The sequence below is a fragment of the Anguilla rostrata genome, chromosome 12 (assembly GCF_018555375.3).
Source record: "Anguilla rostrata isolate EN2019 chromosome 12, ASM1855537v3, whole genome shotgun sequence".
In the NCBI taxonomy this organism is placed as follows: Eukaryota; Metazoa; Chordata; class Actinopteri; order Anguilliformes; family Anguillidae; genus Anguilla; species Anguilla rostrata.
In genome coordinates this window covers 33,962,355-33,989,538 of record NC_057944.1, presented here as the reverse complement: position 1 = coordinate 33,989,538, position 27,184 = coordinate 33,962,355, and the positions used below count along the sequence as shown (strand labels likewise).

Genomic DNA, 27,184 nt, shown 5'->3' with positions numbered 1-27,184 from the left:
GCCAGCCGGGCTCCGGGGCCCCAGGCAGGCCCGGGATGGAGGACGGTGGGGTGGAGTTTAGGGACCGGGAGGCGGGGAGGACCTCCAGCGTAGGGCTGTGGGCGGGCCTTAGCGACGAGCTTCTGGTCAGGGATTGGGTGTTGAGCCAGGCGGTGGAAAACGTGTCCAAGGGGCTGCCTCTGAACTGGGCGTCACTCTGGCTTCTGATCATCCCATTGGTCTGTGGTGGAAGAATTCTGGGTATTAATGCTCTGTGTCTCCACTGTAAACTCATTAACTTCTTGGCCAAGAAGACAGTGTGCCCCCTGCTAGTCACATTTATAAGCGTAATTATAAACACTAGTTTTCAAAAACGCACACTGACAGTGCGTTTGCACCACTTACTCATGGCACTCATGAGTTTACTTGAGCATAAGAAACATTTGGCCCTTTTTATGAGTGCATCCCTGTACAATGAACATACGGGGTTTTAGGTCAACATATGCTGCTAAACGTATTGAAAGACGGACATTTTATGTAGCAATAACTGCGTCTGGAGTCTGAACTGGAAAGTGCCATGTTCGCAACAAGAGTGTTAACTGGAAAACACAGAAGCCAATGAACATAAAAGCTCATGGAAGGGCAGGATGTATTAAAATAATGCTCCCTGATGCATGATAAACCAAGCCAACAACAATACAAATCAATTACGGTAAAAAAGGAGGGAAACCGTTAGCTAACGCACTGGTGAGAGAACGGGTTACTTCAGGGAGAGAACATGCCATTAACTGAAACTGAGGACACTGTACAGCAGGAAGTAACACTGAGGCTAAAATGGTCTTAAATACCTGCTACCCACAGAATTGCTCCTGCTTTTGAGAGAGAGAGAGAAAGAGAGGGAAGAAAACTCACCCAAGGGCTCTGAAAACACTGGAGTAATAGAAATCACAGGCAAATATTACCATTACTATAAAAATAGTGTTTAAATGTACTTATAATTAGTTCCGGGCCTAATTTTTGCAAATCTGCAGTACAGTGCCTGATCACCACTGATATGCAGAGTGTGTGAGACTGCAGAACCTGTTGGTGTGTGCGGGCAGGTGAAACTCACCTGGGACGTGGTGGTGGTGGGCTCGGGGGGCGAGGTGTAGGAGGGGCGGCTGCGTGCGGGCAGGGTCAGCGAGGTGTGGACGGAGGCAGCCGGAAGAGACGCCGACTGCAGGGTGGGGGCTGACTGGGCCAGGAGGGGAACCAGAGGCGCCGGGAGCAGGGGGTCTGGGAGGGGTCGGGTGGGGGTGGGAGTATAGGATCCTGGAGGGGTCGGGGTGGGGGTGGGAGTTTAGGATCTTGGAGGGGTCTTGGAGGGGGCGGGAGTATAGGATCTGGAGGGGGTCTTGGTGGGGGTGTGAGTTTAGGATCTTGGAGGGGTCTCGATGGGGGCGGGGGAATAGGGTCGGGGGCGGGCTTAACAGGAGGCATGGCCAGCTGAGGCTGCAGGGGAGATGCTCGTTGAGGCATCAGAGGCTCAGGAAGCAAGGGCAGCTCTGCCAGCAGAAACATCAAAGTGTTAGGCATCTCAGAGGCTCAGTTTACAGTACACACAAGGCCTACGTGGACAGCGTGGAATCAAAGATGTGTACAGTCACACAGGATTAGGAAAAGACACGAGAGCGGAGGAATAGGGGAACAGCCGGGTATAAACGTGAACTCACCAAGCGGAGGCCCTGCTGGAGCGGTTTGGGGTTCTGGGAGGACTTGAGGGGCCCCTGGATGAACCTCAGGGGCAGGTCTAGGGGCCCCAGGGTGGCCTGATGGCCTCGTGGGTCCAAGCAGTGGGGGAAGGTTCTACAGGAGCACGGACACACACACACGTTCACTGAACTTTCACTTGTGCAAGAATAACAGAAACAAGCATCCACAGTATATTTCCAGGCTGTGGTTTACCTGGACTTCAGTCAGGCCAATACGCACTGAATTGCACTGGCCTGACCGTATTGGAGATGCCCTACCAACCCAAACACTTTGCTTGTGCAGCTGACTACTCACCAGTCTGGGTGCTGCTTTGGGACCAGGCCCTGCAGCAGGCTGCCCCCGGCCTGAAACAGAACAAAGAGAGAACGCCCATTTACCCGCTTCTGAATGCAGGACAGCGCCCATTCTAAACAGCAGCACTCTAAGGTTTAGATAAACAGCGTGAGGCCTCTTATCAGGAGCATGCAGATGGAGTCTCGTATGAGCTGGGACTGAACAGGCCGTTAGCTGGGTAGGTGTATACACACACACACACACACACACACACACACACACACCCCAGCCTGCCCAGGACAGGGTCCTTTTTCAAAATTTAGTGCCATTTTCTGGCCACCGGGCTGCTCCAGGACCTGTTATAGTCCTGTTACAGGACAGGGTTCTGTACGTCCTGGCTAAGCTGATCTGCACTGTGCCTGAGAGGAGTATGTCCACAGGGAAGAGGTAATAAAAGCCAGTTGCCCCTGCGGGATACCTGAGGGAGGCGGGGGCCTTTGGGGGGGCGCTGGGCGGGCGGGGGGCGCGCTGGGGCGAGGGGGAGGAGGTCGTTTGGGCTCCAGCTTCTCAGCACAGGTGGTGCTGACGGAATGGAGGTCCACAGGCCGGTCTGAAAAAAGCCACAGAATACAAGAGGTTCGGTGGTCTGACAACGGAGGTATAATTTTCTAATTGTCTCACAGCTAAAAATATACTGCACCGACATCCTGCTAGAATTATGAATTTAAAACATGTACAATGGGATTATAGGAGTGAAACAGTGATATATACGAACTGGTGATTGTCTGTCAAAGTAAAACAGTATGTCACCTTGAGGAGGTCCTGAGGAGGAGTAGGGTGCTGGGATGTACCAGGTGGTAGGGGGCGGGTCGTCCTGAGTGGGGGAGGGGCAGGGACTGCTCCGGGGCGAGGGAGCGGGGGACGTCCCGGGACCCCTCCCCAGGCCGGGCTGCAGGGTCGAGGGCAGAAACTCCTCTTCCTCCACAGCGTCATCATCCTCGTCATCTGCAACCACAAGCACAAGAAATCCCCCAGGGACCAGTGAGCTCCAAACAGGGGACAGTCCTACTGGATCAGTGTCACACTGAAGCGCAGGATCAGCTGAAATATAATTCCTAATAATCACAAAAAAGTTACGGCAAAGTATTACGTTATCTTTGCTCTCCACTGCAAGGAATGATACAAGCTCTCCTGTGTCATCAATACAGGTACCAAGGCACTAAGAAATCAATGTCATTTTTTGCTTTCTTTGATGGTTTTTTCACTGTTTATGTTCTGCAGTCTACCCCTTAAGGAAATAAAAAAAACAAGCAAAACTTGTTGTGAGAGACTGGAGAGGCAGCAGCAGCAGCTGAATTCCAGTTTCCAGTTTCCTGAATGTTTTCATCAGTCTGCGTCCCGCCCAGCCCCCCCCCACCCCTCGCGGGGGTGATTCCGTACCCTCCTCCTCGTACTCCACCCCCAGGTGCGTGTCCTCGGCCAGCAGGGCGGAGCCGCAGGGGGACGGGACCTCCCCGCAGACGCTGTCGGCGCTCGTCTCCTGCTCCAGGCTCTGCATCCAGCGCGGGCTCTTCAGCTGGACCAGGACGGTCTTCCCCTGGATCTGCGAGAGGGCAGAGAGAGAGAGAGAGAGAGGCGTCAGCCCTCCCTCTCCACCGTTTCACTCATTCCATTAAAAACACTTACTCCATTTTAAACAATTCACCCAGTTTTGCATTGCCGTTGATCATCAGAACTGTTTACCCAAGCAGACCTCCAAATAAAAATCCATATGAATCTCGCTCTGCCTTACAACGACTGCTTCTGCCAACCTAATTTTCAAAATTTATTTCCCTTTATTTGCACCTCAGCTGGTTCGTTTTACACATCCTCTCTTACGCACCCTAACGTCAGGTCGTTACTGGCTAGGGGGTCGATACTTACAGTGGTGCCACTCAGCGACAGGGCGTCCAGAGCAGAGTAACCTTCTAGAAATGTCACCGACATCTTCTCCTCCACAAACCTGTGGGGAGGGAGGGGGGGGGGGCGGCAGAAAAAAGACCAAAGAGTCACACTGGAGACCCGTAAGCCCTGCGTATCCTGCAGACTGACCCGTGTGGAGGAGGGACCTCAAGCTCCAACACTGCGCGAAAAAAAGGACTCAACTCAACGGGTCTCAGATTGTCTTAGCTGTCTTAGTGTTCTAGTCTTGTCATGAGATTTAAATTCTTATTTTGTTCTCTCAAGCTGAAAATACTAGCTTGTATAAGTCACTCTTCGTTTGACAAGCGAAATTGTCTTAACCGCATTCGCAAATCTTGACATGAGTCTCACCTCATTGGCAATCTTTTTGTCTTATTTAGCAAATAAGTAATAGAAATTGACTCATTTTTTGGTTTTTGCAGTGTTTTTGAGTTCAGGAGCATCACCGCGTCTGTTGGACTTTGGAGCATTTCAGCAGTTAAGTGTATTCTTTAAAACATTTACTGGCTACGGAGTGCTCGCACTTTGCCTCCAAAGTATTAATAGACTTCTGAACACAGGAAAGCCACAAAAAACCAGCAGACACTGGCCCTCCAGCAGCCTGAAATGCCTGATGGAAAAAAGCTTGCAGAACTGATGTCAAAAACTGCCACAATAATAATTAACGAAACAGATTAGAAACTATTAAGACAGCAGTTTTTAATCAGTTTGCTTAGTTGTTAAAATGAGCAGCTAAGCAGTCAGAGCTCACAGTTCCCGGGCCAGAAGAGAACTCGCCTGACGAGAACGACCTCCCCGAACGCCTCGAACTCGCCGAGCAGGTGGTCGACCAGGGCGTCGTCGAAGTCGCCCCCCTCGCGGGAGTCGCAGACCGACACCAGCACGGTCCCGTCCGGCGGGCCCTGGGCCGCGATCACCTCCTCGTACACCCGCCGCCGGGCCTCGGGGTCCACCTCCAGCACGTCCACGTCCATGATGGCCACCACCGGCCTGGGGAGGAACGGAGAAGGAGAACTCGCACCGCGAATCCCAAGACCCCGAGCGCATCTGGACGAAGACAGCTCAAATACACACAGCGCTGGAGGCGATCCAACCAAGTATGGATACGTCACCATCTTTATTGTTAAAAAACATCTGAGACACAGCTATACAGAATCACCGCCGTGACTGATCTATTCTCAAACCTGTGGTCGGAGGTCTTGATTTCCGCCCGGCCGTAGTACAGGAGAGCCCCAGGACTCCCGCCATGTTGAGCCGTATTAACCAGATTCACCTCCTCAACTGCGAGACACACAAACGCATTCGCTGAGTGAAGGGCGAATTAGGGACATTACGCAGTACGCAACATTAGCCAGAGTAATGACGCAGTACACACCGTTAGCCACAGTAACAATGCAGTACACACCGTTAGCCAGAGTAATGACGCAGTACACACCGTTAGCCACAGTAGTGACGCAGTACACACCGTTAGCCAGAGTAACGACGCAGTACACACCGTTACCCAGAGTAACAACGCAGTACACACCGTTAGCCAGAGTAATAACGCAGTACACACCGTTAGCCAGAGTAATGATGCAGTACACACCGTTAGCCATAGTAGTGACGCAGTACACACCGTTAGCCACAGTAATGACGCAGTACACACCGTTAGCCACAGTACTGACGCAGTACACACCGTTAGCCAGAGTAATGACGCAGTACACACCGTTAGCCATAGTAGTGACGCAGTACACACCGTTAGCCACAGTAACGACGCAGTACACACCGTTAGCCAGAGCAATGACGCAGTACACACCGTGCCGTAGTGACGCGTACACACGTAGCCACAGTAACGACGCAGTACACACCGTTAGCCAGAGCAATGACGCAGTACACACCGTTAGCCACAGTAGTGACGCAGTACACACCGTTAGCCACAGTAATGACGCAGTACACACCGTTAGCCACAGTAGTGACGCAGTACACACCGTTAGCCACAGTAGTGACGCAGTACACACCGTTAGCCACAGTAGTGACGCAGTACACACCGTTAGCCAGAGCTAAGACAGCGTACGCTAGCGGACGGTTTGCGAGGAGCCCCTTACCGGAGTTCTCGAAGTTCCACTGGGTTCTCTTCCAGAGCACGCGGTCAGTCCACGCAGGGACGCGACACTTCTCACTGGTGTCGTACACGTCTGACATGAAGTCGTACTTGTAGGTGGGCGCGAAATCTATCGGTCCCTCAATATAACCTTTGAATATCTGAGAACAGGGAGATGAGAAAACTATGAGAGCAGGGCAGTCGTAGGCTAAGGGCAGGTGTGTAAGGCGGTAAAGAGAGGGAGGGATGGTCGCAGGGTAAGAGCAGGTGCGTTTTGGTGGTGCAGAGCAGGTGGGATGGTCGTAGTGTAAGAGCAGGTGTGTTTTGGCGGTAAAGAGCGGGTGTTTTGGCGGTACAGAGTAGGAGGTACGGTTACAGGGTAGGAGCAGGTGTGTGTTGGCGGTACAGAGTAGGAGGTACGGTTACAGGGTAGGAGCAGGTGTGTTTTGGCGGTACAGAGTAGGAGGTACGGTTACAGGGTAGGAGCAGGTGTGTTTTGGCGGTAAAGAGCGGGCGGTACGGTTACAGGGTAGGAGCAGGTGTGTGTTGGCGGTAGAGAGGGGGAGGTACGGTTACAGGGTAGGAGCAGGTGTGTGTTGGCGGTAAAGAGCGGGTGTTTTGGCGGTAAAGAGCGGGCGGTACGGTTACAGGGTAGGAGCAGGTGTGTGTTGGCGGTACAGAGTAGGAGGTACGGTTACAGGGTAGGAGCAGGTGTGTGTTGGCGGTAGAGAGCGGGTGTTTTGGCGGTAAAGAGCGGGCGGTACGGTTACAGGGTAGGAGCAGGTGTGTGTTGGCGGTAGAGAGGGGGAGGGGCAAAACTCTTACGTTTCCCGCCTCCTTCTGCTCCAGCAGCTGGTCCATGGCGGTCAGCACCTCCCAGTTCTGCTGCCTCACCAGCTCCTTCACCTCCTCCCCGCTCAGGTTGATGCGGTAGTTGAAGTCCCCGCACCAGAAAATGTAATCATGAGACTGCAGCTGCCTGCCCTGGAAACGGAGGAGGATACACACGCACACGCACACACAGACACAGACACAGACAGATACACAAATACAGACAAAAACACACACACACAGGCAGAGACAATACAAATGACAAGATGAGCTGAGGTGAGATCTGTGTATTTTTGAGAAGCACATAGCAGGATTTCACAGCTTAGCCTTCAGCCTGAAGATATCTGACCTCTGGCAACAGGAAGAGCTTAGCATTACATTCTGGCACTGAGACGTTTGATGGAACGCCGTCTAAAGATAATCTATAAAAGCACCCGTACAGACGTAGGAGAAAAAGGAAGACATTAGAACATACAAGATTATTTACTTGCTTGCCTGTTTGTTTGTTAGTGTTTTACTCAGGGTAAATTACACAGTACAAGTACTTAATGATCAGAGCTATTTACTGAATCAATTCAGGATAAGTTCTTGGCTCAAGGGTACAATGGCTTTATCTCTCCCTGGATTCAAACTTGCAGCATCCTGGAAGCGAGCCTGGCTCACTAGCCCCTCTTCCACACCAGGCGACGCTGTAGTTACCATGGGGAAGCTGAGCTTGCGGGAGATCTCGCTGTAGTCATCGTTCCTCTCCTTGACCTGTGATTGGCCGGCAGCGAAGTGGGAGCAGACGAAGCAGATGCTGGTGGAGTGGAAGAGCATGCGGATGGCCACGCCTCCCTTGTTTCCCGTGGCTCCGCCCATGCCAGTTTTCACGGTGTCCACGGCAATATCTCTGAAAGACAGCAGGCGTCATAAGAATGCGTCCGTCCTTACCCATCTGACCATCACTTCCTGTTCCTGGCCCGTAAGCAGCATTTGTACAGGATGAATTCTCCCATTCAGAAACTGGACCAATCTGCGTTTCCAAATACTGCACAGCGTTTTCCAGTCCACATCTCAAAATCGGCACCCGATCCTGCGGATTTCGCTCACAGCCTAAATCACTCCAGCAGCGAAAACCGACAAACATTTTAGCAGCAAACCGTCGGAAGGATAAAACTCACCCCGATAATACCCAGCCCCAGTTTTCGTTTTTCCATTAGTTCCATAAATGCACTCTCTCTTAAATTCATTCCCAAGCCCAGATCAATATTCAGGGACACTTACAAATGGCATGCAACACACTGAGCTCCCTTTGACACTCATTCATCAAAAAGAACTTTCTGGACAGGCAGAGGCAGGAGACGGAAAGAAGGTAATTCAATTCAACAGAAAGATAATGAAATATGCCGAAGAAGAATAATTGGTGGGGGGGGTGGGGGGGGGGACGAGAGGCGGTATTTCGGCTTACGCACCGGATGAAGGGTGCGTGCTGGGGCCTGATGAAGACGAACAGGCACACCCCTACGAGCTGCTCCGAGGTCAGCAGCACGTATTTGTGGTCTCTGGAGAGGGTCTTGTGCAGCTCAGCGGCCCACAGCTTCTGATTGGTGGTGCTGCAGGAAGACGGAGAGGCGGAGTCTGGCTTTAGACTGGCGGGTCTGTCTGAGCAGCGCTAGTAAACATTAGCGCTTTTAACGGCAAGGCGAAACTCAGATACGCGATGTATGAAAACAACACCACTTATCCACCATTTAATGGTACTCAGTGTCTTCCCTTACCCCACACATTAATATAATAACCCAATAAATCAGTCAATAGATGGAGAAAGCACTTCAAAGCCAGTTTATCTGTAGATAGTTAGCAACATAGCTAGCAAACGTTGCCAAATTAACATCCCACTACTGGAAATGCAGGGTTGAATGGAAAACCAGAGTCTTCCATTTTAATGGAACAGCAGGCTCCACCTTTTTCTTCCTTTTATGTTCCTCTCAGTGACACCAAAATAAATTTACCGGCTAGACAGAGTTCTGAGGACTTACAGAATGCATTCTGTGACAGGCATAAGCATGCAACGATAAATCTCTGACTGTTGTGAAGAAATGATGTATACAATGTAAATGTTGCCAGAAATGTTACTACCCAATTCCTACACAGTGAAGGGCAGAAAGCACCTGCCTGAACACAGTCTCTCACCTGGCGCTCACTATGTTGCCAGCGTTGAGCTCCACCATCTCCTCAAACCCAATGGCGTAGATGTCTACAGGGCTGGATTTACTGCCTATGGAACAATCCGGAAAAAAAGTGCAGGTGAGAGAAAAAAAAGGAGACAAATTTTAGCGGGAATGAAAAACAAGAAAAAAAAAGACTGAACCAACATCAGTTTATTCGAGCTCATACACTGACCTACTTTAATATTTTATGAAAATGAAATTCACCTGAAGGACATCATATATGCGCGTGTCATGCTAGCATGCTAGCGATATCAGAGAGCTAGCCAGTGTGTTAGCGATATTGGGGAGCTAGCCAGTGTGTTAGCAATATCGGTATTGGTGAGCTAGCTAGTGTGCTAGCAATGAGCTCATACACCGACCTACTTTAATACTTTAGAAAAATGAAATTCTAAATGTAAATCACACAAAATGGAGACGCAGTCCTTGCCTTGGAACCCCGGAACGCCGGCCTTGCGCGGGGCGTCCAGCAGCCAGAGGTCCAGCGAGTGCCTGCGGTAGTCCACGCTGCGGATCTGCTTGCCCCCATTGACGTTCCAGGTGCCCACGCACACCCTCACCTGCTTGGGCCGGGTGTACCTGTGATGGTTCTGGCACATTCCCAGGAGCACCCGGGGGGACGCTGAAACAAAGAAGAGACGGGCCTCTTCAATCAGAGCAACAGAACAACTCCCAGGAAATGCATCTTAAAATGTCTATATAAAAAAATACACTAAATAATGAAAAAATTTATAAATATTGCAGGTTCCCACTAAAATATTAATATTTGTCCATGACATATCCAATAGCAACTTAAGTATAACATTTTCAGCAACTACTGCACCTACTTATTACTGCACCCGTCAAAGTCCTGCAAAACAGGGCTCCTGAAAGGATGTTAAAATGTACAGGAGAACATCCTGTATGCTAGCAATATCAGGGGGTTAGCCAGTATGCTAGCAACATTAGGGAGTTAGCCAGTATGCTAGCAATATCAGGGAGTTAGCCAGTATGCTAGCAATATCAGGGAGTTAGCCAGTATGCTAGCGATATTAGGGAGTTAGCCAGTATGCTAGCAATATCAGGGGGTTAGCCAGTATGCTAGCAACATTAGGGAGTTAGCCAGGATGCTAGCAATATCAGGGAGTAAGCCAGTGTGCTAGCAATATCAGGAGCTAGCCTGGAAAAAGGCTCTGGAAAAAGTAAAAAAAAGGACAACCAAACTGATTCCTGAAATGAAGATAAAAGCAATGAGACTAAAGATGCTTAATTTCTTCAAGTTTAGGAAAAGGAGACTTAGGGGTTATTTGACTGAGGATTTTAAATTCATAAATTTAAACAAAACTCGGGCAGAACAAGAGGACATAAATTGAAATTAGCAAAAGGTAAGTTCTGCAGATTTTAGGAAGCATTTTTTCATGCAAAGAGTAGCCACTGCGTGTAATAGCCTGTCAGGTCATGCAGTAAAGGTAGAAGCGCTTGGGAATTTCAAGACCAGGCTTGACACAGTCTTAGATACTATCTAGCCTGCAGGTAAACAGAGCCAGAAGTACAATTTAGTCAGGAAACTGGCGAGCAATGTAGGGGTGAATGGCCTGTTCTTGTCATTATGTTATATTATGTACTATCAAAGAGCCAGCCAGTACGTTTGCATATTCCCGTACATATTGAAGAAATTGTTATCGGATCACTTTCCATTCGTTTTTTAATTCAAATATTTTCAAGGTCTCTGAAGGACTGTGAGAACCCTCAATGTTTCATGAAAAAGGAATGAAAGAAATGAAAAATTCACAACACAGCACTGGACAGAAGTTAATGCAGCCTACCTGATTGCACTATAAACTACAAAACTAGCAGCGTAAGCATTGGAAAGAGGAAGAAGACAGAGAAATTAAAATCAAGAGGAAGGACACAGTGAGAAAGTGCCTATATTACACAACCAGCTGGTCAGACCTGCTCTTAGAGTTACAATTCTCAACACTTTTCAGCATGTTATGACATTGAGATGGGCTGCCCTAGAAGAGCTCCTTATTGAATAATTAAAACACCAGCATAGCAAGCACCATCGGGGGTCAGTTCAATTTCAGCACGGGGAACCAATCGAAGGGACTCACTCCCCACAAAACATCGCGATAGAACACGACGGCTTTTTTTTTTCAGCTCCTGAATTTCACTTCATTACATTTCCAGAACTGAACTGCACTGCACTGACCCCCACCCAGACCTCACGTTTCCCCAAAAGACCAGCATGAGGAAACCCCGCCCCCCTCCGCGCACCCTGGAGGTTGCTGGTGGTCAGGAAGGCTCGGGCCTTGTCCGCCAGGTCGCCATTCAGGGAGCTCCCCAGCCGCAGGATGTCGATGGCCTCCTGCTTGGAGCTGTCGAAGAAGTTGTTCTGGATTGTTCTGGTGACCGACCGAGCGCCATCTTTCAGCTTCCCACCCTGCAGGGAAACAGGAACGACAACAAAATAAATAAATATATAAATAAATAAATGCTAAAAATTAGTGGCAGTTAAGCACCCTCCAGCTGGACGGGGGTTATGCCTTTCTGTAACAATCCTGCCGGTGATCGAGGGCACCCCCTGTACACCCATGTCGTAAACAAATGCATGGACTGAACCATTTGGGCATCCAAACACACGTCGCATGCAAGTTGCCTGGCTACATATTTCCACATTCAGATTCGGCACAAACTGGAACTGAAAAGATGGGACACTGTGTGCTTATTTGCTTCTTTAACTGTAATAAAAACGTCAGAACTGTGTCACAAGGGGAAAAAATTGTCCATTTTTAGCTGCAGTCTGAAGACTAAGGCCGCCTCTCCAGCGTTCCAGGATGAAGAGACGTTTGCGGTTTTTCCAAATCTCTGCAGAGCGCTGACCTTTGCCCTCCCCTCCAGGACTCCTGTGCCGGTGTAGATCTTGCTGACGGAGTCCCCGTTCAGGGACCACATGGTGCGGAAGGTCTCCTGGAAACGGCCCAGCAGCTGGGACTTCTCCATCAGCCCCAGGTCAGCGAGCTGCCGTGGCACCATCTGGACAGCAGGGGGCAGCAAAGACGGTCCGTGGTGAAACCCTAGCATACAGGCTACTGTGGTCTTTAGCAGCACAGCAAGTAAAGAAGGTTAAAGCTAATGAACTAGCCTATGAAGAGGAGACTGTGGCGATGGGCAGGGCCTACAGGTGGGACTGGTGGAGAAATATGCTGGGGGTAAGATGTCTGAAATCCTATTAAATGCCATTTGTCATATTTAATACATCTGAATTGTTACTGAGGGTTGAAATTACACAAAAGATACTGCCTCTTTAACTTGGTAAAGGGCATTAATGAACTTTAAGATTTCTATGATGTTGCAGAAAGCGTGACTGGTCTTTTCAGTATGTAGGATGAGATACCCACACAGGTGGCAATCCATATTGCATCTACACAAGTGCCCAAGTGAAATATCAGACCTTTGGGATGATTCTCATACCTCTAAGGCAATGAAGGCCTGGACACTGTTGGTTCTGTCCAAACAGTCCAGACAGTTGACGCGTATGGTACCGGTCTGGCGTCTGAGAGGAAGAACAGAACAATATTACAACACGGAAATGCAGAGCACATGTCTTTTGATGTGCGTTTGTGTCCATGCGCACGTCTGTGCGTGTATGGTTGTGCGTGTATGTGTGAGTGTCTATGTGTGCGTGTATGTGTCAGGCAGGAGAACTAGGCTGTCTGTGTTCAAGGACATCACAACTTCACTAAATAAAGCATCATACGCTCTCGGAGGACTGTAAAAGCGAATGAGCCGCGTTAAGACGTGTTCTGCCCTGCGGCTGCGTGTCGAAGAACCAGGCGTCTGGGACTTCAGCCAAACGCGCCGGCGCGCGCGTCAGAACGGAAGGGGAAGGGGAAGCGGGAGGCCGGGCGGCCCTCTCACCCGTGCACGCCGCCCTCTCGGGAGCAGAAGAAGACGCCGCAGTCCTCCAGGAAGCCGGCCACCTGCGGCTTGAGCGCGCTCTGCAGCTTCTCCGCCCGCCCGCTGCGCGCCATCTGGTGGTAGTCGAAGTTCACCATGCCCACCGCCGCGGCGTGGACCGAGGCCTTCAGGTGGCCCTGTGGAGGAAAACACGGTTACAGAGACGCGAAGCGCACGCTCGCTTTACACACAGACCCAACGCACGCTCGCTTTACACACACGAGCAGCTGCCCTCTGCGTCTCCAGGCCTAAAGCTGGATGCTCAAAAGCAGGGCCGCTTAACCTTGTTCCTGGAGATCTGCTGTCCTGTAGGGTTTCACTCCAACCCTAACAAAGCGCTCCTCACTCAAGAGCTAGAGCAGGGCTGCCCAATCCTGTTCCTGGAGATCTACCGTCCTGTAGGTTTTCACTCCAACCCTAACAAAGCACACCTCACTCAAGAGCTAGAGCAAGGCTGCCCAATCCTGTTCCTGGAGATCTACCGTCCTGTAGGTTTTCACTCCAACCCTAACAAAGCACACCTCATCCAAGAGCTAGAGCAAGGGTGCCCAATCCTGTTCCTGGAGATCTGCTGTCCTGTAGGTTTTCACTCCAACCCTAACAAAGCGCTCCTCATTCAACTGCTAGAGATCTTGTTATGATGCTAATTAGTAGAATCAGATGTGCCAAATCAGAGTTGAAATGAAAACAAACAGTGCGGTAGATTTCCGGGAAATGGGTTGGGCAGCCCTGCTCAGAAGGCTATCGTGTTGGCTTGTTTACAAGGCTAAAGTACACACATGAAAATACATGTAAATGTGGCATGGGAGACTGACTGACTGTGGCTCATGCAGATCCACCAGACTGGGCTTTCGTGCCCTGTGCCCATCCCCCGCGTCCAAACCCAGATGCTCCATGTCCAGAGGAAAGTTACAGATCTTGAGGTCTTTTCTCTGGTTCTTACAAATTTAAGCCATGACGCAGGTCAATGGCCAAGGTCTGAATTACCACAAGTGAGCAGGAAGCCCTCCCACAAACCAAACCATATTATGATTCACTGGAGGAAGTAACTGACAACTTATGAGTGGGCGGACCTCCCTAAGAGCAGTGTCTACTTTGTCATGCTCACACATAGTACTTTAAGGATATGTGCCTGACAGTCGAGGCAACAGAACGAGAAATGGGGGTGCCGGGTGCCACGCCCACCTGGAAGGCTTTGGTCAGCAGGTGCTCCCCCTCCTTCATCCCCAGCAGGTTGACGATCAGCTGGTTGCCATAGAGACGCCTCAGTTCACTGAAGTGCCTGTGGGAAGCACCAATCAGATCAGGCGGAGGAAACGGCCCACCCCCCAACACAGGGACACGCCCGCAGAGGTCACAAACAGGGCCATAGAAGGGAAAGTAAAAAATTGAACCCTTTGAAGAATAGATTTTTTTTTTTGGAATGTATTTTCAGTCAGTGATCTAGAACTCCATTGCTTTCAATTACCATTAAAGACTGTTACCTCCGCATTAGGTTGTTTAGTAAAGAAAATTCTTATCAAATACTTTTTTGCATACATGCCCTGCGGGTGCCAGGAGAAGGGAGCGATGCCTATCACACCATGAGTCACAGATCAACACAGATTTGCATGGACTTCCTGTAACGCAATCCAAGTCACACATATACAGCAATAACTTCCACTTATTCTAACGGCAAAATGTGCATGTGCTGCTTTACACACAGAAATGCCCAGGGCGTTGGCTCCCATTAACGTTCGATTACTTCCCGGTGATGTTGCGTCAGACGCGCCATGTCCTACAAGGGCCTTCTGTCTCAATGAGATAACAGCCTCTGCATTTGTCTTCTTGCTTTAGAGAACAGAGGAAAACTAGCTGCACTACGTGATATCCCCCTGCAGGGTTGGTTGTGGTGGTTTTAATACAGGAAGGATATGTTTAAACATGTATTCGCAAATGACGAAGGCACTAGACTGAGAAGAATCTGGCAAACTGTTTCCTGTTAGATCTGGCAGTGGTGTGGCACAACGGTTAGAAAGCAACTTTGAGTTGTAGGCCGTTTCTTGGTGAGGTACTGCTGTTGTACCCTTGAGCAACGTCCTTACCTGAACTGCTCTGATAAAATACAGCCTGTATAAACGGATTCCATGTAAAGAATACAAGCTGTGCAAGACGCGGTGTTGCGCGTAAGTCTGCTAAATAGCTGAAATGCAATGTGTGTTCGTTATATGGAAGGGATCACATTAAAGGAAATACAGCTAAACAGGAACTGGGCTAAGCAGTGATCGTGTAGTAGAGGCAGAGACCATCACAGTGTTCAAGACCAGGCATGTCTCCACACTGTAGGTACAAGATGAGTCCAGACAGGTCGATCAGTCCGTTCTCATCGTTCCATGGTGTTATGCTTACTGCGTTTCCTTTGGAAGTGGTCACTTGTTCAAGAGTCACCTTGAAAAAGTGTTTCTGCAGCCATTGTTCCCTGACCTACCCTAATCCTCTCCAATCCTGGCTGGCTCGCCGGTAGAATTTATTTGTTGAAATTACCTTTCAAAAGCCGGAGCGTTGGCTTCAAAGCCGCGGGACAGCTTCACGCGGTGCGAGCCAACCTGTTAGGAGAAGATCCAGACGAACATTCTCACATTAAAAAACAGGGCCATTTTATTCTGGGTCCTGGCTCTCTCACCTCAGCTAACACTGCATTCAGAAATATTACAGGAGCTTGAAACCAGAAATTTAAATAAAAACACTGATTACACTGCCACTGCATTATGAAACACTGACATCAGTAATTTCATAACTGAAAAGGTAAAGGAATTTCACAACATTGACTGATGATATATAGACTTGTTTAACTCAATCCACTCTGGTGTGTCGAAATGCACGGTTCCACTCTTCCTAAAAGGCACAAAAATGTCAGATTGCGTAATGAAACCCTAAGGCGGTTTAAGAGGAAGCCTGACCTTACCTGAATGCCTGGCTGCTCCCAGAACAAAGGTATGGACCCGCGGATTTGAATGAAAGACGACACCTTGTCATCCAGGAAGATAACCTGCAAATTCACCAACAGTACACAAATCTATTAATCACAATGCGGCAGGACTTGGTTTCCGGGGGGAATTCAGGGCAATTAGAGGACCACGCCTACTGGTTAAGTAGGCACACACCTGGATCATGTTACGAATCAGGCCAGGATTTAAAAGCGTGCTTCTTTCCACAGTAGGCGTCTGAGACCGGGGATCCCCCACGATGGTGAGAGAGAGAGCACGTCGCCGCAGAAGTGGGCTGAAAAGCTCCGATTGCTAATTTAATTGATTTTGACTTGTTGTTTTATTTTTTTATTGTTACCCAGATCACGTGAGGGTGATGGGTGAAGGATTTCTGTTTATTTTCATGGGTGGAGAACTCTCTCTCTCTCTCTTTAAATAAAACCCCAGAGTAACCCGGAATTCCCAAATCTCCCTGTGTCCAGCTCTTCTGTCCCTACCAGGGAAGTCACGGCGTGACACATAACTGATATTTATTTTTTTTAAATAAAAGCAGCCGAATACAAAATTATTTGCATGCACCGGCCCTGACTGGATGCTACAGAGCCAGGCTCAGATACAGAGAAAGACAGACAAGAAATATAATAAATCGTTCCTCTAAAAAGAGACAGAGAATACAAGTCAAGCTTTTGGCCAAATAAACAAATGCAAACGAACTATTATTAGCAAGTGGTTAGCGAGCTTCTTCCGTTGTGAATGCTTCCTGTGGTAATGGCCCGACCACAGCCTATCAAGAACGAGCCCCTCCCTACCTGCTCCGTCTCGACGAAGTTGGCGACCTGGCCGTCGTCGTTGGTGCCGCGCACGTTGAAGCGCGTGCCGGCCCGCTCGGAGCTGAGGCGCGAGATGACGCAGGCCTTGGCCTGCTGGTGCCCGGCGTAGACGGTGCGGATCTCCACGCCGCCGCACATCAGCCGCAGCAGCCAGCCGTCGCAGTCCACGCCGTAGTGCTTCAGGTGCAGCTGCATCGACTGGTTCCTGCGACCGACCGCAAGAAGGCAGCGTCAGGTTGTTGGGCTCAGTCCCGACTTTATGAACCAGCCAAGCTCAGGAAATTAGCTGATAGTTCAACTGATTTGTTTAAAAATCCTCATAGAACTTTACGGACAGTTTTCATTTCACAAATAAAATCTCAATCCATTCGTCGAACGGACTGGCTTTAAATGGAACGGTCATCAACGCAGAAAGGCAACAGTCACATACTGCATTGCAATCTACTGTACTGCGGTACTGCACAGATAACACAATGAACTTTCAAAAGGACAGCCTTGCAATGCAACCCTTCATGTCCTGTAGATGCTGATTCTCATTGCTTACACTGGTAAATCTACACTGGTAAATTTTTAATTATCAACTGACTAAATTGTGGTAAGAGAAGTGAATGCTCATGCACCTGTTCCTAAGCATTATTTTATTCCTTTTCAGCAACTTCATCCAAACAGCTGCATATGAGCTATAAAGACCCACCAGAAGAAGCGGTTATCTGTGGTGTCCTCCTTCATCCTGCGATAGGCATTCAAGCTGAGGTCCAGACTGGTGCCGCTGGATGACCAGGCGAAGTAGAAGTTCCCCGAATTCAGGACCTTACGGACGTCCGCGATCCTGTCCTCGTCCGAGGGGTCGTTCCTCAGGGACACGAAGTCGGTGGAGGTCACCCGGAACACCTCGGAATCCTGAACTTTGCCCACCGACATGCACCCCGTCACTAGCACCATGCTGTGGAGTGTAGCGTCCCCTGCAGGACGGGAGGAAAGGTCAATTATCACAGGTAAGCAAAAGGCTATTCTGGCTCCACAGGCACTAGTGCTGACAAAATATAGGCTATAAAATCTGTAGTGCAAATCTTGTGCCACCAGACAACTGAATTTGTATTTCTAATTTGAAATTTTATACAGAATTGAATTAAAAATTGAAATTGAATTTGTTTGCAATATTTTAAAACTGAATGTCGTGATTTAAATCTGAATTTCAAAAACTTATATAGAAGTTTCAGTTCAGTTAAAAAGCTGAATTTGAAACTTGCAAGCTCTTTGCAACCTTTGAACTGCCACACATTCAAATCTGACTCTCCAAAAGCTTCCAACTCTCGAAAAGCTTTAAATTTGGGAACGTATGGTCACGCAGGAAAAGCAGTTGATCACAGATATCATCAATCTGCTGGGGCATGTCGCTCGCCTCTCATTGGCCATTCCAGAGGCCGACAGGTTATTCGCTCAGACCAGCAACGGTGAATACTGAACTGACTGAACAGCAACAAACTGAAACTGAATATGGAAAATACTGAATTTCAAGGAGATCCATGCAGGTTCAAGTTTTTTTGAAAATCAGATTCACAGCATTCATTTTTATACCCATACATGGTGGCACAAGATTTACTCCTTATGAATCATTTTTAAAACAGCACACAGCAAAACAATCCAACTTTTTAATGAAAACCATGTGATGAAGGAGAGGAAATGCGAGACAGCTACTGTGACTTCACATGGAATTGTGTGTACAGACCTTCATCTTCACAGCTCAAATTATAATGACAGGTAGAGACGCTTTAAATCTGTTTCTGGAAGTAGCCCCAGGTTATGAACTACCCCAGGTGTACTATGAAGGCCATGAAGTAGCCCCAGGTGTCCAACAATATTAATAAAAAAATATACCAGCATTACCAAAATATACTGCAGAGGAAGCAGTGTCCATGAATAAACAAACAGCCAGTAACTGTCTCTTGCAAGCTAGCTAATCCACCCAACACCGTCTTGTCACTCAGTGAAAAACAAACTTAAAATGCAGTAGGCTATTTTTATCTTTGTTCTCCATTGAGTTCCCTTTATTAAAATATCAGGCCGTGGATGTATTGTGTCCACGGTTTACTCCGCAGCATTCTTATCACATGCCAGTGTGAGAAATTTCTTTAGCTCTTTAACGACATGATTTGTGCACACAGTTAACTCTCTTAACTCACCAAGGTTGAGCTGGAGGACTCCCAGCATTCCGTAGGCATCCAGCATTTTAGAGTATGTGGATTTAATAGCCCCTTTCTCTGCAGCGGCTGCAAGAACAGCAGGACAAAGAAAAATCACTGACACCAGTTAGCTCAATACAAGTTGCCCGTGGCAACGTAATGGAACATCCTGGCATAGAATCTCAAGGTTAAGAATGGACATGCCGCAAACCTGTTCTATAGGCTAATTGTTTTTTTCATACCCAAAGGAGTAGACGCTACTCAGCCAGTGAGGAGAGCAACCTGGCAAAAGGCTGATATGGAAACAGAACCAAGTACACACAGAGAACAGAAATTATCGACAGACACGGCTGTTGTTATTGTCTCAAGGTTATCTGCAAGGATGAGGTCACACAGATTCAGATTAATACAGCTCCTGCATGACCTGGCAAGGAATCGCTCCCAACACCAGGACCCAGTTACTGAAGTTGACAGTCAAAATATAATTATATAGTGTATCCAGCAGGGAGGCTACATGCCATACAGGCCTAATCCCACCAAGGCGAGTGCAGCTACACTCGGGTGGTGGCAGAGACGCACAGCTTGTGAAAATCATATGTATTACAATCTGGAGAGACTTCACTTTTTAGAATGTACGTTGCCCTTTTTGGTGTTGCCTCATCTCCTGAGAGCCCTTGACAAACGAATTTCCTTTCTTACACAGAACAGCAACGGCTCCTGACTCAAACAGCAGGCATTCTTCTTGGCTTCGTGATTCCACAATCACACTATAGCGGGGAGGGTCCAGTTTGTGGTAAATGCGATATCCTTTGCTGAAGGCCATTGCTGTTCCCCCTGGGATGACTGGGATGACTGGACCAAATAGGTCACGCCTATCAAGAGAGGGAAACATCTCTTGTCAGTGCATGAAAAGTTTAGCTGTGCCCAAAATTAAGCTGAATGTTCGCAAGCACAAACTGCACACAACTTAAGCTCTCGCGCTCCCCCAGTCATGATTCATTCATTTAGCAGTTGGCACAAATCGGCAAGTCAATGTGCTCAACTGGAAAATACAGACTTTCTAATCTACTGTACAATGACCTGGTCTAATAGTTGTGAAACTAGTGGCGAAAGGTTTTGTCAGAACACACGAAGGATTAAGATAAATTGAGTTACCTAACTGCTTACATAAAAAGCTAGAACAGATGCTGTCCATCGAGCGCTCTTACACAAAACTTCTTCCGATACAGTCAAATTGGGCATCTGAATATACAAAATAACAAGCAAAGAGCACAATCTTCTTCCCAGTGCTGTAGCTAACAATATGATGCCAACGCCAGGACCTAGTCTAGCTATCTCGCTGAACAAAGGGTCAGACGTAGTCAGCCAGCTTCCAAAGGTTAGCTATATTATCTAGTGTAGGTAGCTTAGCATGTTTGGTAATTAAGCCATTTGTCATCGATTATGCAGCACCAGCACATACACACACACACACACCGTTAGCTCAGTTCCGATGCCACTAGCAACAACTACTAGTACTAGGTACCGTCTTTCAATACTGACTAACAGCGCCTAACCAGCTAATTGCAACAAATATTACAAAACAACATTTAGTCTAGCTAGTAACAACATAACTATGGGTAAGTTAACTTACCTTACATGCAATCATTCATGTGAGCAATGTTTTACAGTGACGACATCAACACTACCAGTCACTACGGTTTACAAATTATAACTAAAAAGATAACCAGAGAGAAATTACGAATAGGCTACAACCAATAATCTACAACAAGCTAGCTAGCTTGCAAGCTATCCCTTATCATAAGGATATGTTAACAAACTCCACGAAATAAAGTCATTTGATAGCTAGCTAGCTGGTCTCGTAAATCGATAATCAGTTAACATACTTCCAGAGTCTCTTAAGTAGCTAGTTTGTAAACTTTCAAATGAGCTAACTATCAGGTAAGCTACCAAGCTACCAATGTCTTCCGGCATCAGCAAACTTTGAACTACTGCCAACATAGCAAGTAAGCTAAATTGATTTAGCACTGTCCGAGTACATTCAGCTCTGTATGCCCTCTTACATAAATCACATATAATCGCAGTGAATAAAAAGTCACTTTGTGCAATGCTTTGACTTTTACAACAAATTCAAAACCAAAAATAAATAAATATCAAACACGTTACCCCCTTATTTTGTGTCCTCGCCCCCTAACTTCAGCGTGGGGTTTCAATGATAACACAAACTCAGCTGTCCCACCCACTCGACGTATCCACCCAGCGTTCCTACGGTTCGTACCGATCTTCAGAGAGGTCCTAAAGTGAGTCGATTTAAGTTTGGAGTAAAATTGAGCACGGGTGGCCAAAATCGCCTGAACATGAAAGTGTTAGGCCTGCGATCAGTGCATGGTGTTTTACTGCCTCTCGCCCAATGCACGCTTGGATAGATAGGCGCCCCCCCGTGACGATGACCATGGCGTGCAAACTACTTCAGTCTGTTCTTTGGGTGTTCATTCTTGATTAATTTTTCACTTTATTTTTTTGCAGTATATATCGTTAGTGAATTACTAGCAGTTATATTGTTATACTAAACTCAAAGGCTGAATGAGCCTGAGGTGTTACTTCAAACCTATTTCGATCAATCCCTTATAAGGTGTACACAGTTCTCTCAAGTATGTATTGCATTAGTAAGCATCGGACACTGATGGTGGGCGATAAGGTCTGGACTTTGCTTTGTGCATGGGTACATAGTAATACTGAAACAGGAAAGAGCCTTCCCCAAACTGTTGCTGCGAAGTTGAAAGCACACAGCTCTCTAGAATGTCGTTGTAAGCTGCCTGTAGCATTAAGATTTCCCTTCACTGGAACTAAGGGGCCTAGTCCAAACCATGAAAAACAGCCCCAGACCATTATTCCTCCTCTGCCAATCTTTACAGTAGGCACTACGCATTTGGGCAGGTAGCGCTCTCCTGACATTCACCAAATCCAGATTCATCTGTCAGACTTCCAGACAGAGAAGCGTGATTCATAACTCCAGAAAACGTGTTTTCACTGCTCCAGAGTCCAATGGCAGTGTGCTCTACACCGCTCCAGCCGGCATTGCAGTCTGGAACTCGGTAGTGAGTGGTGCAGCCGAGGACAAATTTTACACACTATGGGCTTCAGCACTCGGTGGGCCCATTCTGTGAGCTTGTGTGGCCTACCACTTCCGTGTTACGTTTTACCACGCACCTTGCCCCGCAATCCCCTACACAAAGATGGGAGAGCAACTGGACTACTCTATCTCTCTGCCAATTTTTTGTTGTTGTCGTTATTCATATGACGCTGGAAGCATTCCATTAAGTGGGATGAGGGAGTTAGCTGGCTAGGTTTTTGATTACATAGTTTTGATGACATTCAATTGAAATTAGTTGAGGCTAATTTGAAATATTTTACTGATAATTGAATCCTGCTCTGTGGAATACCACCCATTCTTAATTGCATGCATGGATAGTTGTGTTATTCTCACTTTTAAAACCTGAATTCTAAAGTAGGCTACAGGACAAATCACTCTAGTCTGGTTAAAGGGAAAGCTAAATTGTTTTTACAAAAAAAGGGGTTGTGGTAGAAAAAAAGGGAGTTGTAAAAAGAAAGGTAAGTCTAATGTCTGACACACAGTACCATGGACAAGCATACATGCTACAGAAGGGAATATTTTTTTTGTTTGAAGCACCGCAGATATGATTGCGTCAGTTATTTGACTTTGTATTTTTTAGAGGGTGGGACACTTTAAACAAGAAAATTAAGATTAAATTTGATCAGATTTTATTTTGGAGTTTCCAGCTCGGCCTTTTTGAGCAGGAGTTGACCATTTGTCATGTCTGACTTTTCATTTTGAAACTTGAAATGCTCCCTGTTACATCGTAGTGGTTTACGTTTTCTGGATGTTCTCAGTTTTGGGGAAGTGAAACCTGGTGTGTACTAGGCTCTGTGCAATTGGAAACATGTTCATGTTCGATGAGCATAAAAGTGTCAGCCATTTTGGCTCTGCAGGAAGTGGAAAGGGCAGCCTCCCTCTCCTCCCTCTACAGCGAACTTTACGGCCTCGTCCCCTGCCTCTTCAGCACGAACCTGGTCGTGGGCCAACGCTGACCAGTGTGGCCGCACGAACTCCATCCTCCTCCCCCCGGTGGGCTCGATGGTCCACACCATCTCCCACCTGGCCGTCTCCTTCTTCGAGCTCAATGTCAGCCTCATCATGGTGGGCAGTTTTGTCGACGCCCTCTTTGGCGGCTTGGGGGCCCTGCTGGGGGGGCTGTTTCTCCTACATCGCCGACGCGTACCGGGGCGGCTGGCAGAAGACCCGGCGCATGGCCGGGGCGGGCATGGCGATGGTTTCGTTCTCCTGCGCCGCGTCCATCTACACCGGCTACATTCTCGAGGGTGGCGTTCTTCACTTCCTCCCTACTGCTCCAAAGCAGCATTGCTTTTCAGACTTATAAATTTACGGTTCTGTGAGCTGGACCAGGATAGGACTGATGTGAGCTAAGTCCGCCCACACTCTGCAGGGGTGCTTTGCTTGTAAATCAATGGTCAGTTGCATCTGGTGAATCAGGATATCGTGATCAATTTGAGGCTGTGGCTTTAGCCAAATGAACCCCTGACCTATATAACACAGTACTGTAAAAAAAAAAAAAACATGGTAGAACCAAGTCTTGTATAAAAGTAATCTATAGTTAGAAATAGTCTGTGTTAGAAACTCGTTCCAATATTTGATCAACATAACATAAGATCTACAACATCATGTGGAAATAAAACATTACAAAAAATAAACATAAAACAACAGACAAGGGGACATTACTGCTGTATTGTAAATTGCTCACACCCTTGTCACACAGTTTAACTGGATTATTTCCCATTGCTGTGCGATGGTGGAAACTACAATCACATTGAGATTCAGGCCTGTGATTATTAACAGGGTGGATGTATTTATATTCAGTGCTTTTTGTGGCCTCTTCAGAAAGGAAACAAAACAAGTTAATTGTCTAGATTATGGATCTATTCCGAGCTGTAGTTAAGACTACATAAGCTAATTCGGCCTATTTATTACAGAATTTATGTAAACCATAATTTTTGACTTAATTTAATTTATGAATGTTTTTCCTGCTTTTTCCCAGTGAGAGTTTTGATGGTCCTAGCCATCATTCCTGTCCCAGTTTTACACTCCACAGTGTCAAAGGTCACCTCAGACTCTGAACAGAGTGCCTTGACTGGACAGTTCTCAGCCAATTAAAAGCTCAGGCATGTAGTACTTCTACTCTTAAAGTCTACAGTGACCCAAAGGGCTCCCACAGCTTTGAATGTGCTTATTTCCGTATGTAGAAAATTCACCATTAGAGATACTGTCAGGATTTTGCTTTGAGTGCATGATTTATGAATTTTTAAGAAGTTCCCTTTTTAAAAAAAAAAAAAAAAAAAACACCCTGAAAGTGGTATGAATCTAATTACATCAGTTTGCTGTTTTCCAAAGCGTCCCTGACAAACTGGTTATTAATGACTGCTTAAAATTGGAACGGACCTCAAAAAGTCCACAGAGCTTGCGTTCCCAATGCTGTGGCCCTCCCTGGGTTGTAAAGTGACATGTTTGCCAGTACACACGAGAGGATGGTGACGCTGTGAAATCCCAGCTGGCCCGAACGTTCTGAGGTGTCTCAGCCTGCGCTTTAAACAGGAGCCCGCTTTGCTCGCGCTGCCTGTCTGGAAACCGTGAGCATCAGCGTGGCCACCGTTGCCTTCAGCAGCCTGTACGCCGCCGCCACCGTGGCCTGGTTCCCTGGCTTCAGCTTCCTGCTGGCTGAAGGACTCTGCCTCTGCTCCATGGCCCTGATCAACCTTCAAACACACGCCTTCCTGTTTTCGATGTTAATACTCAGTGTTTGGTTCACATATTTAAAAAAAAAAATGAGCATGCGTGTTTTAACGGTCTATTAATGTGACATTTTACAGGAAAGATCTCACTGCAAGCCTGTGAAAACTAACACTGCATCACAGAAGTGTAAGAAAAGAAAAAAAACTGGGTGTTGGTAGCCACCCAGCTGGTAGGTCCAACTAGAGATCCAATTCCTGATGCAGTGATGTGTTCTACATTTGAAGCTGTGAGACAGGTGCTGGTGACATCATAGCATTGCCCAGGGGGGGAGGGCTTCAGTCGACAGGCTGTCCCCTTCCTCAGATCCCTGATGTCCGCTTGCTCCAGCTTTGCTAAAAGTGCAGCCCTCAGATGCACAGTATCTGTGAATTACAGAGTGAAGAGCAGCACAGCAGACCGCGTGTACTATTAGAGTTTTTTAAGAGGAGACGTGGTCTGAGTAAAAAGGCTCTGCTGATGTTTGAACGATTGGAGTTTGCCAGTGCTCAGCATCCAGGGATTGTGTTGCACGATTATGGAGGAAGCCCAATGAGGGACTCGCAGCGAGAATACCACCTCACCTAAAAATAGACCATGCTTGGTTTACAAGCATTCTGCTTTTGTTGGTTTTTCTCCAGAAACCAGTCTGTTTAGGGTCTTCGGAACTGACAAAAACAGCCCCTGCAATCTGCGGTTGGGCTGAAGAATGTTCTGGAGGCCACAGACTCACAAGGTCCCCCCACAACCGCTGTCTAATGTAGCTGCTGCGAGGGGGGGCTGCTCCTAAAATGCTCTGGAGTCTATTATCGCATCGCTGTGAAATGATGCTGACTCCGTCAGTCCGTATCCGTGCACGGCGCTGTGGGAACTTCGGGCTCCAGCGAGGCGATGGAAACCAAGGGCCTCGTGTCTGGAGGGGAGACAGGACAGCTGAGGCACCCAGCACGTTCCCTCCCCAGGAAAAAAAAAAAAAAAAAAGTTTCTTCTTCTTGAGCCGTGGCTTGAAATACATGTGGTTTCGACATACTTAAAAACTTTCTTGACTGAAATGAGACTGGGAACCGCCGAGACATATCAGTTAGCCTTTGTTTTTTTTTTTGAAACAGAAACGTCGTTGGTCGAAAAACACGGTTGCTATGTGCGATTAACACGCTTTTCACGTCTCTCACCATGCAGAAGGTGAGAGAAGATGGACGCTGTATGTGTATGCGCTGTGGTCGCACTGCGTGGACGTGGTGCATTTAAGGGACATTTACGTGCTGTTCAGGCTGTCTTTTTTATGTTAGTGGATAGAAATTAGGGACGTTGTATAAAATGTGCTTTCTGTTTAAATACAATACTGCTTCTTCAAGTCTGTGTTTGCATGAACATCCTATTTTAATACGAGTGAAATGCCTTTTGAGACAGACGATGCTCCAAACTTGCACAGTCAACATTTTTATTGCGATTGATTTGTGCTGCCACTAGAGGTCAGGCTTGCTCTCTGCCTGGGGAAAGAGACTGGAAAACTCTGATTGACACGGAATTTTTAAACGACCAAAAGCTAATATTTGTTTGTCCAATGCTTGGAGTTCATCATGCAATGTGAAAATAAGACATTAGTTATAAAATCAGAAAAAGCAGTCAAATGATTTAAATATAATATCGAAAGAAGCGTTATGTTTTTCTTACATTTGAGGAGTTGGTGGGACTCCACACAGCCTGGCTCATTTTGCTGGTCAGTCAGATCTGAGCATGTCTGCTTGTTCAAAATAAATTCATTTGCTATTTCTGTTCTATTACATATACATTTTCAACATTTTACAGAAAACAGTTAAACAAATTAAATTTGTATTTACAATATACCAGCACTTCTATTGCAGGTTTAATGTGTTGATTTAAAAGGGAAAGGCTGCAAATTATATTGCATATAGGTTTAGGCTTTAAACTACTTTGTTGAATTGCAGTTGCATGTCAGAGATACCTTCTTATTCTGTGGTTGAGTTGACATAATGCTAAATATTACACAAGTATGACTTTTTTTTCATGAAATCCGGAAAAAATTTAATCTTTGGAAATTCTCTAAGGGAAATAGAGATGTGCATATCATCATTAAAACAATATTTCAGCTTTACTGCTGGTCTAAGTGCTGCCTTGTTGACAGATGTATCTAATAATTAGCTGGAGGCAGAGTAAAATAAAATGAACTTCTCCTGATTTAACAAAAGAAAGTGTATTTCCGACCAACCGTGTGTCTGAAACTCATTACTGTAATATAGGCAGCCTGATTTAAGAGTGAAAAACCAGCACTTCCCACTTCTCTCAGTATCTGTG

At 47.2% G+C, this 27,184-nt stretch overlaps 1 protein-coding gene across 2 annotated transcripts; it reads right to left on the bottom strand.

Annotated features, from left to right (window-relative positions):
- Nucleotides 1-82: 82 nt before the first annotated feature.
- On the bottom strand, nt 83-21,380 carry LOC135236046 (synaptojanin-1-like). 2 transcript variants are annotated; one of them, XM_064302195.1, is made up of 28 exons: nt 21,172-21,380; nt 19,705-19,877; nt 19,006-19,092; nt 17,517-17,784; nt 16,802-17,027; nt 15,971-16,054; nt 15,550-15,611; nt 14,212-14,308; nt 12,988-13,163; nt 12,541-12,622; nt 11,950-12,102; nt 11,344-11,509; nt 9,518-9,709; nt 9,053-9,137; nt 8,332-8,472; nt 7,577-7,769; nt 6,872-7,030; nt 6,051-6,207; nt 5,151-5,247; nt 4,744-4,956; nt 3,928-4,006; nt 3,445-3,607; nt 2,815-3,009; nt 2,483-2,614; nt 2,026-2,075; nt 1,692-1,824; nt 1,091-1,523; nt 83-220 (listed from the first exon to the last, which is right to left on the bottom strand). In XM_064302195.1, exons 2-27 carry the CDS (start codon nt 19,826-19,828, stop codon nt 1,156-1,158), a joined length of 3,882 nt encoding a protein of 1,293 aa, XP_064158265.1. In that variant the 5' UTR covers nt 19,829-19,877; nt 21,172-21,380; the 3' UTR covers nt 83-220; nt 1,091-1,155. The 2 variants fall into 2 exon arrangements, with proteins under 2 accessions (XP_064158265.1, XP_064158266.1); XM_064302196.1 differs by lacking the exon at nt 21,172-21,380 and adding an exon at nt 20,639-21,127.
- Nucleotides 21,381-27,184: the final 5,804 nt, after the last annotated feature.